This window comes from Garra rufa, chromosome 25 (assembly GCF_049309525.1).
Source record: "Garra rufa chromosome 25, GarRuf1.0, whole genome shotgun sequence".
Classification (NCBI taxonomy): Eukaryota; Metazoa; Chordata; class Actinopteri; order Cypriniformes; family Cyprinidae; genus Garra; species Garra rufa.
The window spans coordinates 13,374,587-13,394,661 of NC_133385.1; the positions used below are offsets into that span (position 1 = coordinate 13,374,587).

General features: G+C 34.7%; 2 protein-coding genes across 5 annotated transcripts; one reads left to right on the top strand and one right to left on the bottom strand.

The window, feature by feature from the left end:
- Nucleotides 1-6: 6 nt before the first annotated feature.
- LOC141301715 (C-signal) lies at nt 7-1,046 on the top strand. The gene is made up of 4 exons (XM_073831906.1): nt 7-190; nt 262-417; nt 496-606; nt 687-1,046. The coding sequence occupies exons 1-4, from the start codon at nt 140-142 to the stop codon at nt 798-800; spliced, it is 432 nt and encodes a 143-aa protein (XP_073688007.1). The 5' UTR covers nt 7-139; the 3' UTR covers nt 801-1,046.
- Nucleotides 1,047-1,048: 2 nt separating this feature from the next.
- Nucleotides 1,049-7,022, bottom strand: gal (galanin/GMAP prepropeptide). 4 transcript variants are annotated; one of them, XM_073831908.1, is made up of 7 exons: nt 6,938-7,022; nt 6,780-6,860; nt 4,769-4,823; nt 4,438-4,509; nt 3,147-3,233; nt 2,870-2,938; nt 1,049-1,327 (listed from the first exon to the last, which is right to left on the bottom strand). In XM_073831908.1, the coding sequence occupies exons 2-7, from the start codon at nt 6,858-6,860 to the stop codon at nt 1,266-1,268; spliced, it is 426 nt and encodes a 141-aa protein (XP_073688009.1). In that variant the 5' UTR covers nt 6,938-7,022; the 3' UTR covers nt 1,049-1,265. The 4 variants fall into 4 exon arrangements, with proteins under 4 accessions (XP_073688009.1, XP_073688008.1, XP_073688011.1 ...); XM_073831907.1 differs by having other exon boundaries at nt 2,870-2,941; XM_073831910.1 differs by lacking the exon at nt 4,438-4,509.
- Nucleotides 7,023-20,075: the final 13,053 nt, after the last annotated feature.

Here is a 20,075-nt window from a genome sequence, read left to right on the forward strand (position 1 = left end):
AGATGTCAACAGTGACAGCAGTGTGGATGCAGCAGCCCAGTCAGTGGAATCCATCGTGGGCGCCGATGGCTTGAACTGCTTAATTAATAATGCGGCGATTAACCTGACGTCTGAACTAGACACGGTCACTCGAGATGTCATGATGAAAACCTATGAGAGCAACACAGTGGCTCCTCTTTTTGTGACCAAGGTAATACAGCTGGAATAATCAGTGTCCATAGGCATTGCTCTAAAAAACATTTAAAAAATGATCTTTTTCAGGCTTTCCTGCCATTATTGAGAAAGGCGGCAGCTGAAGGCAGTGACATGGGAATCCAGAGAGCCGCGGTGATCAATGTTTCATCCGCCCTGGGATCTGTGCAGCTCAACTGGGGCGAGGGTGCAAACTACAAAAGTTACGCATACAGGGCATCCAAGGTAAAACACCCATTTAGTTGCTTTATAGGAAACATTATGAAGTTCCACATACTTAACTTTGATTTCTGACATATTCAGAGTGCCTTGAATATGGTTACAAGGTGTTTGGCTGTTGACCTGGAAGCTGAGAAGATCTTATGCGTCGCTCTTCACCCTGGTTGGGTGCGCACTGATATGGGCGGACCAATGGTAAGCTTGAATGAGCCTGTTTTTTTTTCAATTGTCTTTATATAAAAGACTTCGTTTAATCTGTTTTCTATCATCTGAAGGCACCTTTGAGCCCAGAGGAGAGCATATCATCAGTATTATCAGTCATTTCTGGACTAACAGAGAAACATCATGGTGGATACGTGGATTACACTGGGAAAAGCTTACCCTGGTGATCTCCAGATTGTCTGTTACACTGTCCGAGTGCCAGATGACTGCTGAGAAGCTAAGAACAAAAAAGCAGCCTGCTGTATTAATAATTCATGTTTCCACCTGTATGTACTGCCTAAAAGTAAACTAGTGAAGTAACCTCAGACCTTAGGAGAACTGAATTGTTGCAAAAGGTTACAGGGAATAGTAATAGTCTGTCATGGTTATTGCCTTTTCTATGAATATAAAATAAAAGATAAGACAGAGAATAAGGTGAGTCGAATGCCATTTATGAGTTTTATTTTTTGAATCCATCTCCACATCAGCCGTCAAGTGATTGTGACAGAATAAAGTTGCATGGTAATATTGACAGTTTAGCGTGTCGGGAACAGTGCGGTGGAGAAGACGTTGAACGGTAATACAGCCTCTGAGAGCGAGTTCAGCCGGGTACGGTGGAGGTCACGGTGTGTCGATGCTGGATTCGGTCAAAATTAGGCTTGACTTATTTCCTCTGACGTGAGAGAGGAAGGCAGACTGTCAAGAGCTCCAATTTCTGCAGGATGAAGTAAGTAAAAATCTGAAAATTAGAACAAATCACTTCCTTGCATGGAAGCCTTGATGGTTTCAGCAAGAAGTAGAAGTCAGAGTTGAATTCTGAATATATAAATGTGCCTTTGATTTGGAATTTGAAATGAATAGTCTGAGAATTTAAGAAGGACTGACAGGAATGAATGGTTATCAGTCACACAACAGATGTGAGAGAGATAAATAGGCCAACACAACAATAAAATGACCACCTTAGGTGTTTCCTTCTTCATGTTTTAGTGAGGTTTGAAAACTTTGAGGTAAAATCTGTTTTAGTAAGATTTTTTAATGTTTAACATTCTTCAACTTCTACATGGTGTTTGCATGTAAATGTGTCTTACACAACCACCCGACAATGATAATTTATTCACTCTTTTTTTTAAATCCACAACCTAACCTAAACGGTCTGAATTATCAAGCCGTTTTGACTTTTTAAACCGTATGATGTCACAATGTGCAGGCCCCGCCCACAACCGCTGACGGACTGTGGAGTATTTTAATATTTCCATCCTCAACCAGTTGTACGCTGTTTCCAACAATGACTATGATTTTAAGGATCCATCTTTTCACAATGAGGACAACTGAGGGACTCATATGCAACTATTACAGAAAGTTCAAACATTCACTGATGCTTCAGAAGGAAACACGGTGCATTAAGAGCCAGGGGGTGAAAACTTTTGAACAGAATGAGGCTGTGTACATTTGACTTATTTTGCCTAAATATCATATTTCTTTTCATTTAGTACTGTCCTTCAGAAGCTACAGCAGATAATTCCATATTCCCCAGAAGATAAAATAAGTTACATTTACCCTGATCTTCAAATTCAAAAAGTTCATACCCCCCAGCTCTTAATTCATCGTTTTTCCTTCTGAAGCATCAGTGAGTGTTAGAATCTTTTGTAATGGTTGCATATCAGGGTAAATTTAATTTATTTTGTCTTCTGGGGAAGATGTAAGTATGTTCTGTAGATTCTGAAGGACAGTACTAAATGAAGAAAAATATATATTTAGGCGAAATAAGAAAAATTTACACAGCCTCATTCCGTTTCAAAAGTTTTCAACCCCTGGTTCTTAATGCACCGTTTTTCCTTCTGAAGCATCAGTGAGTGAATAAACCTTCTGTAATAGTTGCATATGAGTCCCTCAGTTGTCCTCAGTGTGAAAAGATGGATCTCAAAACCATGCAGTCATTGTTGGAAAGGGTTCAAATACACAAAAATGCTGAAAAACCAAAGACCTCAAGGATTTTTATGAAAACACAGCACAGCTGTGGATCATTCAGATAAGAAGTATTAAGAATCAAGTGTATGTAAACTTTTGAACAGGGTCATTTTTATAAATTCAACTATTATTTTCTCTTGTGGACTATATGTAAACGTCTTTTATGTAAAATATCCTATTCAGGTCAGTACTAAATAAAAAATAACATGCATTTTGTATGATCCCTCACATTCTAGTAAAATTTACATTTTGCAGATTCTGCAAGGTGTATGTAAACTTTTGCACTTACCTTTTAATTTGAGATAAGAAAGAAAGTCTATGATAGTGTGGACAATATCCTCATCTGATATCCTCAGAGCTGCTAAAAAGCAAAAACAAGTTTTCACAGGGTCATTACCATTTATTATTTCACTTACAAAGCTTTGCTACAACATCTGTGAAAGTACATTAACGATGAATGGATACTATAATCCACTTCCCAGCCTTCAGTGAGTCTAATAAACCATATAGAATAATGATCTTAATTAAAACAAATCCGTTTTAGAAGGGCGGTGCATGTTTCGTACCTGTCTTGAAATCTTCCTCTATGGGCATTTCTCTCTTGCCTGCCAGTCCATGCTTGTCGCTAAGGCTCCTGTGGCTGTCTATGGCATCTGATCACAAAGCAAAAGCACACATAATCACATTGATCATCTGAACAGCCCGCTGAGCACCACGCCGTCAGACCCTGACGCCCCGGCTGAGATTCATAGATCTGCCTGTGGCACACATATGTTCCTAATGCGACAAGTCATTATCCGAGGAATATCTTTTTTGTTTTCTTTCTGTTTTTTGGACAGATTGAGTAGAGCAACCTGCAGGATTTGAGTCATGGAATTGCCTTTTTGTCGCAATGCGAAGCACACACTCACACCCTTGGGAAAAAGAAGCGCACTTGTAGTGTACTTCCGATATGTACTTGCAGATAATATAATATTATTTAAATCCACTTTGTTTTTAGGACTATTAAGTACATTAAAAAAAACGCACTCTAATAATGTCAAATTAAACACCTTCAAGTACATTTCAAATCATGTTTTAATTCTCGTTTGTCATGTTTTAAAGTACACTTAACTAGTACTTGCTTATAATTTTTTTATATTACATTTAATGTTAATTTATTTTAAATTACTTAAAAATATATAAACGGTTTAATAGAAATTAGCATATTTTAATTAATCATAAATGCTTGCCATTACATTAGACACTACATCCTACTTAAGTGAGTCAAAAAGCACTTTTAAGTGAAACTTACTGTTTAATTTAAATTTAAATTAATTAATGACACTTAAATGCAAAAGAATATGCAATGAAGTGTCTGAAAACATTGCATTTAGCTTGTACTTAAGTATATAATTTCCATAACAACTCATTTTAAAAGTATTTCAAAGTGTACTCCTTTTTCATAAGGGCACCTAAAGCAAAAAGAACATCAAAAGCTCACAGCAAGTGGACAAACAGAGACATGGGGTAGAGCAAAAGATAGAGGGTGTAAACAGAGTGAAATCCCCTCTGTTCAATGCAAGAAAAAAAGCAGAATATAGCTTATGTATTCAGAAAGAAAGAGGTTAGTATTGAATTTAGGACTATGGCAGTTTTTCGAAAGTTCATGAAGAATACTTCATGCATTTGCACACAGAATATGTAGCTAAATTATGCCCTCAAACAGCATAATAATAGCATAAATGATTGATCTTTTCCTGTTTAGGTGAAAAGATCTTTCTTTGATTCATGGTAGGAATGCAAAACAGCACAAAGCGCGAAACGCCACAGAGCAATTCCTCATCTGACTTCAATAACCTGCAGGTGCTGTCTTACATTGACCAAGCAGATCTTCTCTCCCCCTTGCACTGGGAGTATCCTTAATCTGTATAAGGTGATCAATACGACCTGAAACACAGGGAGCTTATGTAACTGACCTACACAGGTGAGCTCAACATCAGTGCACCCCATTATTGTATATTACATTTCATCAAAGATAGCCAATGGTACAGACAAACTAAAGTCCAAGGTTTAAAAGCAGACCTGTGAGCTTAAAGAAAAACTAAAGCAAAATGAATGAAGAAAGTATGTATATGTCAAAACAGTTACATAAATCACATGCAACTGCTATGGGGAAAGACAGAAAAAAATGTAATGGGGAACTCACGAGGACCGAGGAGATACCCAGCACTGTTGAGGGTCCATCCTCTCTTCTCTTTTGCCTGTTTTATAGAATATATAGTATATATAAATAGAGAAAGTTCAAGTTAATAAATACATACTATGAAAAAATAAATAAATAAAATTTTACAGTGGTTGCCAGATATTCACTGTAAAACTTCAGGTATTACAAGATAGCATACAGATCCTTTTATATATTATAACTGATAACTGTATGTTTCATTAAGTGATATGATGTTAATATACTAGTCTGCTCGAACTAACAAAAAACTGTTTTTCACCATAAATTCTAAAGTAATGAATAGTTAAAAACCTTTAGCAGTAGTTTTGTATAGCTAATGGTTCAAAATCATAATATCATAGAGCTTAACATAAAAAAACACCTTCAAATAATCATATTTTAGCTACATATGCAGATTTTTTAAAAAGTCTTTTTTCAACAACTTTCCGTTTTAGTTGTTTTAAATGTATAGTTTGTAAATATTACAAAAAAAAAATTTCCCTAACTATTTTACATGTATGCTATTTAATTTTTTTTTTTCAGACTTCCCTTTAATGATTTATTTATATTCCATGTCCAGTTGTGACAACTTACCCCATAAAGCACAATGACATTTCTGTTTATTGGGGCATGTTGTTACAAAATTCAATGTGCAATCTTTTTTTTTTTCCTTATGCAACAAAGACTTTAAGTTACATTAAAGTATTTACAGTTCTAACACATTTTCATTGTAGCATTTTTTTACTTTTTCCTAAAAAGTACTAACTTTTTACAGTATAGGGATAACTGGGGCTATTTGTCACAAACCTCAAATTCTTAGCAGCTTTTGAGTCAGATCTCAAATTACACACAAACTAATTTTCTTTAGCAATATTATTGCATAATGGTTCAAAATCATAATATCATAGAGCTTAATATAAAAAAAAACTTCAAATAATCATATTTTAGCTATATATTTAGATTTTGAACTACATTTTTCTTAAAATGTGGTTTTTGCAACAACTTTCAGGGCAAGTTGTCACATGTATTTTAGTTGTTTTAAATGTATACAGGTTATTAAATTACAATATTTGTTTTTCCACAACTACTTTACGTTTATGCTATTTAATATTTTTTTTATGCCATGTTGTGCATTAAATGAAAAAATATTTTTTTCTTATGTAGCAGTGGAAATATTAAATATTTATAGCAAAGACTTTAAGTTACCTTAAACCATTTACAGTGTAGGGGCTAGTTGTAACCATTTATAACCGGGGCTAGTTGTCACAAAACTCATATCTTAGTAACATAGACGGTTTATAGAGTCAGAACTCAAATTACACAAAAAGCTTTCTTTAGCAGTAGTTTTAGCTAATGGTTTTAAATCTTAATATCATAGATTTTAATATAAAAAAACCTTCAAATAAAATAAAAAAACAGCATATTTTAGCTACACATACAGAGTTTCAACTAAATGGTCAAAGAGATTTACATGTATACAGTTTATTCGTTTACAATATTTGTTTTTCCACAACTATGTACGTTACTTTTTACATTTTTGCTATTTAAATCTATTTATGTCCTGTTCTGACAACTTACCCCATAAAGCGCGAAAACATGTCTATTTATCGCGGCATGTGGTCAAAAAAAAGTCAACGTGCATTATTTTTTCTTACTCAACAACGGTGAAAATATTAAATATTTATGGCAAAGACTTTGAGTTATGTCTTTAAACTTGGGGGTAAAAACTGTGACAACTAGCCCCGGTCTGCCTTCTCCTACGAAAATTAACGATGTTTTTTTTTTTTGGCATATGTATTACCATTTGTATAAATACTACAAATACCATGGTTAAACTATGAGTTACAATGGCAAGATGTTTTAGAGGTGTGTTGTTACACAGAACAGTTGTCTTATCTTTAAGAAATTACAGTTTCAACTTTTCTGAATTAAGCTGCATTAAAGCATACATTATTAAATAATGAAATGAATAATTTTGAATCAAAGTAACTCTTACCGCAATCACCATTCCGAGTGTTTCCGTAAGAAACGCGCACACAATAAGAGACACACAAACTCCACCGACACACCTGTGCATCTGAAAAACAACATCAGTGGAGCATTATGAAACATATAGAACAGAAGCAAACAGTAAGAAGAAGTCTGAGAACTTACCCTGAGTGTTAGTTGGGTCTTTGGAGAATACAAACACTGGTAGGCAAATATTCCTGCTGCTTCTTGCTTCTGGTCCTCTGATGCTCCTGGGATCCGGCGCCTTTTATTGAAAGGGAATGTCTCACCTCTGACGTACTTACGTCAAAAGGTGACATCGTCAGGCTCTTCATCAATGACGCCAGAGCAAATTACCAACGATCGAGTCTGTTTGCGTCCATGAGATCAGCTGATTATCGTCGTATTGATTATTGTTTAGTAATAAAAAAGTCCCACCTGTCAGATCTATGTAAGGAAATGATATTATGGATTTTACATTTTCCAGTTTGACAATGTAAGCTTACACATTTTACAGTAACAAAATATTATTTTTTGTGAATGTAACAAACATACTGTGCATTTTCATACAAAATACTTTTTTTTTTTTTTTTTTTTCATTTTCTCGGTAATTATACCCAGAGCCGGATTAAATAAATGGACTACACTAGGCAGGCTGCATTTTTTGGGCCCCCCTCCGTAGATGTTATTTATGAATTGAAATCTGAAACTTACCAAAGTTACTAATAAAAGTTAATTCACATTTTACATAGCCTAGTCTTTGGTTAAAAATTGGTTGTTGTATGCCAAAATAAGTCATGTGTTGTATATAAAACAGTCTATCAGACTATTTTTTGATATTCATTATTTATACATTACACGGCTCTATTAAATGCTATTAAATTATCCTCATCTTATCCATTGGGAGTGTCATTGTTAAGGCAGTAGTACCAGTAAATAACCAATAGGTGTCAGTAAACTATGTAAACAGAGCAAATAAGTTTATAAAACGGAGCCCCTTACGTCACCTGTAGAAGAAAAATAATTAATCCGTGGGGACGGTTTTGCAATTCGTTCCCTTAGTTTAAACTGTACTCACGAGTTCTTAAACTGTTCCCTCGGTTAAATAAATAAATATAAATCGTGCCCATGGATTATCAAACCGTACCCACGAATTTCCAATCCGTGAGCTCAGATTTTGTAAACCGTACCCTCAGATTTTGAATCCTTACCGACAAATTTATAATCTGTGCGCACGCTTTAGCAATCCGTTCCCACGGGTTTGTAAACTGTACTCACGGATTTGTGATGCATTGTATTGCATTTATTAAACTTTATTTCTCATAGTAGGCTATGAGACCATGGAACACTGACAAAACAGAGTTTTAGCTTTATTTTATTTATATTAATCACCAATAGATTAGCTGCCAAAACACCACACTATCCTATTGGTTATTATTGTAAAATAAACGCTAAAAAGAAGACTGTTTTGTAAGTGCGGGTCATGGTACCAAAATAAAATAATAAGTGAAGAGCGCTGTTCAAACGGCTTTGCTTTATTTAATTTTTTTTTAAAATATAAAATTGCCTGAATTAAAAAAAAAAACGAGTTTTGGAGTGAAGGTAAAAAGCAATACAAATCAAATAATGTACAGGTTATGTTGTCATTCCTTTGCTCTCAAACTAAATGCAATGTAATAATAGGCCTTATTTAATAATAACATTAAATGTGCAGCATGCATCTAATGCTACGCGTTCCAGGCAGGTTTTTGAGCTCGTAGAACACGACTTAAAATCACAACTCACGACTTTGTAGCGTTCCAGGCAAGTCACGCCAAACTGCCTGGGTAGTGGGCACATTTATGAATTATTATTATTTTTATATTATTATTAATTTGATTGCAACGTTATATTGTCCTATGCTCTATTTTTCCACCGTGTACCACTTGCATAAACACCGCACGCATTAGGGCTGATATTGTATGTTACGTCAGAACTCGTAACTGGGAGTCCAGTACGAGTTCAGGAGTGGGAAGTCACGGGTTTGACTGCCGTTCCAGTGCACTTTCACGGGTAGAAGGTTGGAAAAACACGGGTTACGGGTTGCCTGGAACGCGGCATAACTCTGGGTAAAAAGCTTATCACAAATCGCTCTGTATGGCTCTGACTGGCTGGCGCCGCTCTATACAGTCATGGGCTGGCGTTAATATGACAATGTAACAGTCTATGGTTAAGATAAACATCGTCACTATTTTTAGTTAATTAATAAATATTGAAATAGATTGTAGATAGGACATTTGTACATTTAAAAAAAAAAAAAAAAAAAAAAGTGTCCCTCTGTCTGGGCCCCCTCCCGCCAATCGGGCCCTAGGCACGTGCCTAGTTTGCCTTTGCGTTAATCCGGCTCTGATTATACCTTTAACTAGTAGAGCTCCAGAGGTTAATGTGTATCGATAACTGCAATGACCTTTAACATAAGTTTCCTGCATTGTTATCGATCCATGTTTATTGACATTTTAACACATGCAAATACAGAGATACAGTTTCAAAAGTCAAAAGTTTACATACACCTTGCAAAATTGTAATTATTTTACTAAAATAGAGGGATCATACAAAATGCATGTTATGTTTTTATTTAGTACTGACCTACTGAGGACTACTCAGGGACTCATATGCAACTATTACAGAAAGTACAGATGCTTACTGTTGCTTCAGAAATGCATTCAGAGCCTGGGAGTGAAAACTTTTGCACAGAATATAGTGATTATTTTCTTATTTTGCCTAAATATTTTTTTTATTTACTGCTGCCTTTCAGAAACTATAGAAGATAGTTACATCATGTTTCCCAGAAGACAAAATAAGTTCAATTTAGCCTAATCTTCAAATTGCAAAAGTTTTCACTCCCCCTGGCTCCTAATGCATTTTGTTTCCTTCTGTAGCATCAGTGAGCATTTGAACCTTCTGTAATAGTTGCATATGAGTCATTTGTCCTCAGGGTGAAAAGATGGATTTCAAAACCATACAGTTATTGTTGGAAAGGGTTCAAATACACAAAAATGCTGAAAAAACTAAGAATTTGTGGGACCTGAAAGATTTTTTCTGAAGAACAGCAGGCAGTTTAACTGTTCAGGACAAACAAGGGACTCGTGAACAACTTACACAAAAAAATAATAATAATAATAATAATAATAAAATAAAATACAGCTGTGGATCATTCCGGTAACAACACAGTATTAAGAATCAAGTGTATGTCAACTTTTGAATAGGGCTGCAACTAACGACTATTTTAATAGTCGACTAGTCACCGACTATTGAAACGATTAGTCGACTAATCGGATAATTATTCAATTTTTCTCAAATTTAGCATGAGATTGCTTTAATTATGTGGAAAATTATAGTAAATACAAGAAAGAAGGGGGTACTTCAATGAAAAATGCATATTTTATTGAACTTTGCTGCTGATAGGCCAATTCATATTAAAAGTAAATAAAAATGCCCTGTCTAAAACCATTTAGGCACAATAATCGGTCAGTACAGACATAAACGCATAAATTAAGAAACTCTATAATCTTTTTAAAGGACAGGCACATTTGTTTTATAAGAAAAAATAAATTAAAATCAAGTAAACATTTTCTTCCTGTAAACCAGGGGCAGGCACATCAGCAGCAATAATACCGTAAACAAACATGTATATCCAAAACAAAACGTATTGGCTTCCATGTTATTTAAATCTTACCGAGGCCAGCCAAACTGGTTTCATTTAACTGTCCGACGTGCTTTCTCTTTAAATGTTCGTGCATCACAGAGGTGCTGCCGTGATGCACAAGGACTGCTTTACAAACCATGCAGGTAATCTTTTTATTCGCCGTAGCAGGCTAAAATGCTCCCAAACTTTATGCCTGTTTCACACATACTCAGTCTGCATTGCGTCTACAGTCCGTGCGCGTTACGTATGCGGTGCAGAAGCAGCACGGACTCGTTTTGCGCTCACACAGAACGCGTTTACAGTCCGTACATTGTGAACGTTGTAATCCGTTAACATGGGTGTGGAAAAAAAATACGCACTTTAGACGGAGTATGTGTGAAACGGGCGTGTTTTGGTACGCGCAGCTGCTGCATTCAGTGCATTGGACGCCGCCATTTCTGTATGTTATCGCTCAGCATAGAAGCTAATGCCTATGTGCGACTCTCGGCAGAGAGATGCCTCACTCGGTCAGAGAAAACATGTCTGGCGACAACATCGACAATGAAATTCATTGTCGACTATTTCTATTATCGATTTTTGTCGACAACGTCGACGAATCGTTGCAGCCCTACTTTTGAACAGGTTCATTTTTATAAATTTAACTATTACTTTCTTTTGTGGACTATATGTAAACGTCTTTTATGTGAAATATCTTATTCAGGTCAGTACTAAATAAAAAATAGCTCTTATTTCTGCAAGGTGTATGTAAACTCTTGACCTTAACTGCATAAAAACAAAAACACTATTCAAACCAAAGGAGGACATTTTGAAATGCTTTATTGAGTGCTGAAGACAACATAGGTTTATAGGTTCATACGGGTGGATGGTACATTCCAACAAAGCGCAGTTTTACAAAGCCATTCATCCATTCGTTAAGACCCAGTGACCTTACGATTCGTTCCCACTCCAGATAAACATACTGGTTGGCAATGATGAAAATAACAACTATTCCCAAAATAATTAACAAGCCGAGTAGAATTCTGATGGCTCCTCTCCAAAGGCTTTGTTCCCTCTGATGGAAAGGACTCTCAGAGTCCTCATTGTCTATTTCCATGTGTCGAGTCTGTATGACAGTGTCATCTATCTGCTTCCCAGTGTCTTGAGTGTCTCCACAACATTTCTTCTGATGATGTCCCTCACCAATTGAATGGATGACGGAGGCTGCTGGCAATGAAGCCCTTGATGAAATGGAACAGAGTGCATACAATTCATCATCTTTCTTTTTAAGGGAATCATTTGATACAGCTGTGCATTGTGTCATATTTTAATTTAGAAAAACAATCTTGCAGATACAAAATGAGATTCCATTACAAAATTGCTTGATATATTCAGCATCAATACTAATTAGACAAAAGAAGAAAAAGAAGCCTACCTGTTGTCATTTGCAAGATGTTCCTGGTTGAAATCTGGTTTTGGCGTTCCATGCACATTAATGAGTAATCTGAAAACTGCTCGAGAACGGCAGTTAGCAGGACAGCAGGATTTCCCTAACTTTAGTGATTTTACTGTGCTCATGGCAGAAGATGTCTCATTGACCTACGAGACAAACAATATCATTCCATATGTCATTCAGTATATAGTTTCAGTCATGATGTGAATTATAAAATGAGTTTTAGGGAGTTTAACGATTATATTAAAAGGTAAAGGTATGTTAAAGGTTAAATCTGACCACAAATGTCTGAAGGATAGTGTATATTTTCTTACAAAAGATTTCTATTTTGAATAAATGCTGTTCTTTTTAACCTTGTATTCATCAAAGATCCTGATTAAAGTATTACAGGTTCCCAAAAAAATATATTAAGCAGCACAATTGTTTCCAACATTGATAAATAAATCAGCATATTATAATGATTTCTGAAGAATCGTGTGATTCTGAAGACTGGAGTAATGAAGCTGAAAATTCAGCTTTGCGTCACAGGAATAAATTACAATTTACAATAAATTCACATAAAAATTACTTGCAATATTATCTCACAATATTACATGCTTTTTTTCTATATATTTGAGCAAATAAATTTAGACTTGATGAGCATAAGGGACTTTTTTGAGAAATATTAAAAACCTTACTGATCTCAAACTTCTAAACGGCAGTGTATGTTAATATATTAAGATGGTGAATAATTGCAATAACGTGTGTCATGATTAATCGACGTAAAGTTACAGTTTGAAATAAAAGCGCTGGAGCGACGTAATGTTTGCTATTTGGAAAACATCACTGTTAGCCTACTGAACCTTTTGAACGCACCCGTTAACCAACTTAGTTAACCAAACACAGTAACTACCTCAACTTCTTTCAAATCCGTCCTTTGCTGCATTTCTGTGTTCTGTGTAACTGTAAAAAGACAAAAACAAATCGCCAATTTGACAAACGATCCCGGAACATATAAACTTCAAATCGTCTGCCTGCTGTTGCTATGGTTACCACGTCACGCGAATACGACGTTCTCAGGTAAGCCTCTACTCTGCGTCAACTGAACATAAACTCAAACTTGTAATCCACTTTTTGGATTTATTGAAACATTGTTTGATAACTATTATTACCTTGCCAGAACTCTTTCCTAAACTGTAAAGACATTTCTTAACCATCCACCTTATTTTCCATAAGAGAGGGTGCGGCCATTTTTTTTTTTTTTTTTTTTTTTTTGGGTGCGGCCATTTGTACATTTTATGAGTGTGGCTTCCGGTCTCATCAGCCTCCAGCTATTTTAAGCTGTACAAAACAGCTCCTTGCTGCTTGATATTGCAAATTGGTGTGTCTTACCATATTATTTTAATATATTATATAATTATGAACACACTGCACTGCACTTTAAGTGCACGTTGTTATTAGAATGGTCACGGATCAGCGATCTCCACATAAAACTGATCCTGCAGACCAAACCATAAGTCATAGAGACTTGAAGGTTAGAGGGATGGTAGTACACTCTCCACCGACAACATCACCAAGGCTCACCCCAATCAGCCTGACGGCAATCCAGCGATCAAAAGTATGAATTCCCTTATAACTCCTTAACTGTCAGTCGAAGGCTCATGTGAATTATGTCATTGGAATCCTATTTTGGATATTTCTGCCTCCTAGCCCTAGGTTTTTCGCCCAGTGCCAGTGCAGAAAGGATCTCTGGAGAGTCAATATCAATAATTATCAAAAAAAAGTCGAACTTTCGACTGACCGTCGCAAAGGGACGGCAAAATGTTCGAAAGGAACAGGGACACTTTTAGTAAAATGCCTATAACTCCTGAAACAGAATAAGATATCTTCACCAAACTCAGAAACGCTCAGGACAAAAATTGCGAAGCTTCTCCACTTGGTTGGGCTATAGACCTTTTTCCTGAGTAAACGATGAACGCCGCCATTACGAATTCTAACGTCAGATTGTTTGCTCTTCTGTTTCGGTCTCCACAGGAACCCATTTAAATAGCATCCATCCGCTTTTAATGTGGCTAACGTCGGCAGTTTTGTGTCTTTTTTACTCATTAAACTTTGAGGAGTAAGGCACTGACAAATGACGGTCATTGCGACATCGCAAAGTGATGGCGCTATAGAGCCATGTGCCTTTTAAAAACATTTTAATAGGTTTGACATTATATTAACAGCTCGGAATATACGCTACTTTGACTAGAAACACTGGAGACTGGAAATGCAAAGCATTCTTCAGGTTAAGAGTCAGGCGTGACTTTCGCATTCAGAAAAAAACATCTATAAGAGAGAGAAAACTTAAAAATGGCTGCACCTACGCAACAATTTGTCCTATGAACATGAAAATCGCTGTGGACGGTCTTGGTCCAAAGTGCCACAAGTGTCTATAATGACATTTGCGTATCTCAAAAAACCATGGCCACCATTGGCCGATGAGGTTTGAGCACCTACTAGCATAGTTAAAGGAACACTCCACTTTTTTTGGAAATAGGCTCATTCTCCAACTCCCCCCGAGTTAATAAGTTGAGTTTTACTGTTTTGAAATCCATTCAGCCGTTCTCCTGTTCTGACGATATCACTTTTAGCATAGCTTAGCATAGATCATTGAATCCTATTAGACCAATAGCATCGCGTTCAAAAATGACCAACGAGTTTCCATATTTGTCCTATTTAAAACTTGACTCATCTGTAGTCATATTGTGTACTAATACCGGCGGAAAATGTAAAGCTGTGATTTTCTAGGCTGATAAGATTGGGAACTACACTTCCATTCCATTTCGGCATAATAGTCAAGGAAGTTTGCTGCCGTAATATGGCCGAAGCAGGCGCAGTAATATCACGCAGCGCCTGAAATTAGTTCCCAGCTAGGTTAGCATTTGCACATGTGCTGTGTGATATTACTGCGCCTGCTTGGTTTGCAGCAAACTTCCTTGACTATTACGCCGGAATGGGAGTGTAGTTCGTAATCTTTTCGGCCTAGAAAATCACAGCTTTACATTTTCCGCCGGTATTAGTACACAATATGACTACAGATGAGTCAAGTTTTAAATAGGACAAATATCGAAACTCGTTGGTCATTTTTGAACGCAATGCTATTGGTCTAGGATTCAATGATCTATGCTAACCTATGCTAAAAGTGATATCGCCAGAATAGATAACGGCTGAATGCATTTCAAAATGGTAAAACTCAACTTATTAACTCGGGGGGAGTTGGAGAATGAGCCTATTTCCAAAAAAAAAGTGGAGTGTTCCTTTAACGGAGACCAATCAGAACGAAACTGAGAAATTTAAAAGAAATCGGCCACTGGGGGGCGATATCACATTTTTTCAAGGATGTAAATGATTGAGCATTGCAGGGTTTTTTTTTCCCACATTGGATATTGGTATCATATGACAGAACTCCTCATTTCGGTCAACTTTGCCTCTAGAACCACGGCCGTCAATCAAATCGTTTGTTAAATGATTGAGAACATGTAAAAACTACTTTTGTGAACTGGAGTAAAGTTTTTCACTCAATCTAGAATAGAAAAAAACACTGCAGTACAATTCTCTGGACTCTCTAGGTCAATAATTATCAAAGAAATGTGGAAATTTACCCTTTTGGGAAGCTATAACGGGGTTGTTTGAAAAAAGTGGGCCTGTTGGAATTTACCCAAAATCCTATAAAGCCTAAAGAAAAACTCAAAACTTCACAAAACCTGGTGAGCACATGCGACAGGTGATTCTAAACAAGCATGCAAAGTTTTAAGGAGATTGGACCACAGCTGCCCGCTATAGCAGTCATAAACATAATATTTCTATGGTACATTACCTGTATTTGCAAAAGAGGCATGCTACATAATGTCTTTTTTCATATGTGCTTAAATGCCTTAAAGCACTTGACCCCCGGTTATCGCTGCTTGCAGCTATATTTATTCTTGTTATTTCCCTATAGTCCCTAATGAACCGGAAATCTCGCCCATAAGCTTACTTCCGTGTTGAAGAGTAAGGTGGATATTGTAATCTATTATAAGGTTCTCTGGATTGGTCATTGATCATTCAAATTCATGGAACTTAACTTCTTTTTAGCAACTAAACCTGTTTCTTCAGAGTGGTTAGCTGTTCAGGCCTCTCATATCAGTTTCAGGCATTTTCCCCCATGTATTCAGAGTGTTTACTTTTTATGGGTGTCCTAAATAAGCATGCTAGCATTTTACAGCCATTAATTACAAACATGTGTCTCTTTGTCCTTGGGGTCTATTATGAGATCACATCAAAGAAAGCCCTGATTTGACTCATTATGACGCATGATGTCCAGAAGATCACAATTGACTCACTTACTGCACTTATGTATCCGATCTGCGGTGGACTTTCTTTTCTTTTCCGAGGAAGACTCCCTGTACCTACGGTGATTCACATCCAGCATCATTTCAGAATACAATGAACAGTCTTTCATTCACGGCTAGCAGTTTCAAATGAGCAAAATCAAACAAACTCACTATTCTTGCCGCACATTTGCTCCTGCTATGCGTGTTTAGATGTGTCTCTAGGGAGACCAAGCTGGCGGGTACCATAAACCCTTTTTATTTTAGTAAAATAAGTTTATTTTAGAGTCTATTAACTGGCAGAGCATTTCCTTCTTTTGCGTCATTTAACATTATTGTCACTTTTGATGGATATGGCAGTTCCACACAGCTGTCCGTTTCTCACCTCTGCTGAGCGTATATGGCTGCCGCATTTCCGCTAGAACTGAAGATACGCTCTGTCTGTGTGTCACTCTCATTGTGTTTAGCTAAAGGGACTGGATGAAATTACAAGTGCAAGACAACACTCTTAAAAATAAAGCTGCTTTATTGGCATCTGTGGGTTTGTGAAGAACTTTTAACTTTCTCAGGATCTCAGATTATTAAACTCAGAAAAAAAGGATGTTTGAAAGGATCTTTGTGGAACTACAAATTGTTCTTCTTCACTACGAAAACTTCTTTTTGGAACAGTCAGCAAGAAATAGTTAAAAAAAACAAAATTATGAAAATTCCAGATGTATTTTTCATCCAAGATAAAGATGAGAGAAATTTAGATTCAGAGAAATGTAGCATTAAGTCACTTGCTCAGCAATGGATACTCTGCAGTGAATGGGTGCCGTCAGAATGAGAGACCAAACAGCTGATAAAAACATCACAATAATCCACAAGTAATCCACACCACTTTAGTCCATCAGTTAACATCATGTGAATTAAAAAGTTGCATGTTTGAAACAAATCCATCATTAAGGTGTTTTAACTTTAAACTGTTGTTTCTGGCCTAGTACTTAAAGTGTGTTGCCATGTGCTGTCTTTCTCAGCAGAATCTTTATTTTAAAAACTGCAATTAATTCCAACAATAACTTTTGTTTAGACAAAGAAAAAAAACGCTTTCATGTGGCTATGCTTCTCTTGCCTATAAAGACAAATAATTTAGACATTCATTTGTACCAAATTGGTCTGACTCCAATTTGATTAGGTTGGTTTGATTAGGTTATACTGTACACAGGGTCAAGAAAAGACTCTTGTATATAAAACCTAACATAATCAGCAGTATAATTTTGTTAGCAGTGAGATATAGCAGTTTTAGTAAATAGTCTCTGTTTTTGAGGGACGGTGTAGTTTAGGTGCACTCAGAAGGACTGCAGCATAAATACTCTTATTTATGCAATATGGAATAAATAACAAGCAATATAGACAGTTTAGACTTTTTTTTTCTTCCCATTGACTGTTTAAAAGTATGGTTGATATCCTTGAAAAGTTTTCTTTTTCTTTTTTTAACAGCAACTGCAATTACTGTAACTTCATAATTTATAAATACTTAAAAACATTTTTAAAATAATTACATTAATTTAAAAAGACAATGACAATAAAAAGTAATACATAAATACATTTAAAGAATCTAATATGTTTTACTTAATATATACATACTTTTTGCTTCTCTGCAATTAATCTAAACTCATAATTTATAAATACTTGTATACATTTAAATATTTCATTTACATGCTTATATAGTACACATTGTTTATGATGTTACCTTTAAATTTAAGAAATGGTAAACAAATATCTAAATATAAATTTACATCACAAATGTTTTTTAATCCAAAATGAACAAAAACTTTATTTTAAAAAATATTTTAAAATATTTAAATTAATTTAATGAAATTAATTACATTTCTTCTTTTTTTCATTCTGTTTTTCTTGTTAATATATATTGTTAACAGATATTTATTGTTCATTTTGATTTAATTTTAATGTTACAAAATGGTATTATTTAGAATTATGAGATGTTTTTGATGAACAAAAATATTTTTTAGGTTTAAATTTTAATATTTATTTTTTATATCTTTTAGAAGTATCTAATTATATATATATATATATATATATATATATATATATATATATATATATATATATATTTGTTGTTGTTAAAAGATATTTATTGTTTTTTTTATGTCACCAAATGGTAATGTTATGAAATTATGAGATGTCTCTTAAAAAGAAAAATATTTTAGTTTAAAATTAAAATATTTATTTTTTGTATATTTTAGAAGTATAAATATATTTTTTGTTGTTAAAAGATATTCATTGTTAATTTTGATTTCATTTTAATGTCACCAAAATGGCATTATTATAAAATTATGAGATTTTTTTGTTTTAAATGTAGATATTTATTTTTAAGTATTTTAGAAATATCTATCTATCTATCTATCTATCTATCTATCTATCTATCTATCTATCTATCTATCTATCTATATCAATATCTATATCTATATCTATAACTATCTATCTATCTATCTATCTATCTATCTATCTATCTATCTATCTATCTATCTATCTATCTATATATATATATATATATATATATATATATATTAGTTGTTAAAATATATTTATTGTTAACTTTGATTTAATTTTAATGTCACCAAAATGGTATTATGAAATTACGAGATGTTTTTGATGAACAAAAATATTTTAAGTTTTAAATTTAAATGTTTATTTGTATATATTTTAGAAATATCTAAATACAAATTTTTGTTGTTGTTAAAAGATATTTATTGTTAACTTTGATTTAATTTTAATGTAATGTTTTAATGTTTTGATTAACAAAAATATTTTTTCGCTTTAATTTTAAATATTTATTTTTACGTATTTTTGAAATATTGAACTATATATATTTTTGTTGTTGTTAAAAATATTTATTATGTTTTTGATGAACAAAAATATTTTAGTTTTAAATGTAAATATTTATTTATTTATTTATAATATTTTATTTATTTATCTTTTAGTTTATCTAGTTATCTATTTTTAATTTTTATTCATTTCCTTCATTTTTAAAGTCAGAAAATTGGCATAATGATGATCATTTCCCCCCATATGCTTTCAGCAGAGAAAATTTTGTTTAAAGATTTTTTTTTTTTTTTTTACCAATAAAACCCTTAAAAGTTTAATACAACGTTTTTTTTCTGTTGACATTTCAGGCGTCAAATTGAACTTTTGTATCTTGTAATCGGCTTGATGAGACTTTTTGATGGCGATAATAAGGGACACATTTTTTGGACATACACTTTCTTCTGTTAGGAGCATCATGATGAGCAGAAAGTCTCCAGCATGTCAGGTCACACTAGCACACAGTCTGAGCTCCTCTCACACACTCCTGCTATAACAAGCTAAAGCCTGCTGACTTTTAGTGCTTTTAGAGCAATCTCCACCGCCGCTGCCATCAAAGGAAATGGGCCACATCACAAAATATCAGTGATTAGGTGTGTTATAAGGCAGGATGAGGCTTAAGATCAGGAGGGCTGGGTGAATACCCTCCCATTGTCAGAGGAGAAAAACAGCGCAGGAACACAGGTGACGTCTCTAAGAACACGGTGGGAGACATTACCTCAAAGCTCCATTTCACTCTGCTTCCCAGAAGCGTGCATCTTTTCAGAAGCTACATAACACCGTATTAGCATTTCAATGGTAGATTGGTAGATTGGTGACAATCCTTGTGTGGAAGCTATTTGAATAATGGAGTGGGATTATGGATTTGAAATGTGTATTAAAAAACTGGATTTGGCCTCAGTGGATGCTCATTTCTGGTGTGATTCAAGAAAAAGGTTGATGTGACTTTAAGGATACCTGAGGAGAACTCAGACTGTATTGCACATTGCAGGT

What these genes read in the sequence shown, in the direction of transcription:
- LOC141301715 (XM_073831906.1), top strand. Translation starts at nt 140, where the DNA reads ATGATGAAAACCTATGAGAGCAACACAGTGGCTCCTCTTTTTGTGACC. An exon ending in CTCCTCTTTTTGTGACCAAG is followed by an intron (nt 191 to 261) that starts GTAATACAGCTG and finishes GATCTTTTTCAG; the next exon opens with GCTTTCCTGCCATTATTGAG. An exon ending in CTGATATGGGCGGACCAATG is followed by an intron (nt 607 to 686) that starts GTAAGCTTGAAT and finishes TATCATCTGAAG; the next exon opens with GCACCTTTGAGCCCAGAGGA.
- gal (XM_073831907.1), bottom strand. Translation starts at nt 6,860, where the DNA reads ATGCACAGGTGTGTCGGTGGAGTTTGTGTGTCTCTTATTGTGTGCGCG. An exon ending in TGGGTATCTCCTCGGTCCTC is followed by an intron (nt 4,510 to 4,768) that starts GTGAGTTCCCCA and finishes CCTGTGTTTCAG; the next exon opens with GTCGTATTGATCACCTTATA. An exon ending in TTCTTATCTCAAATTAAAAG is followed by an intron (nt 1,328 to 2,869) that starts GTAAGTGCAAAA and finishes TTCATCCTGCAG; the next exon opens with AAATTGGAGCTCTTGACAGT.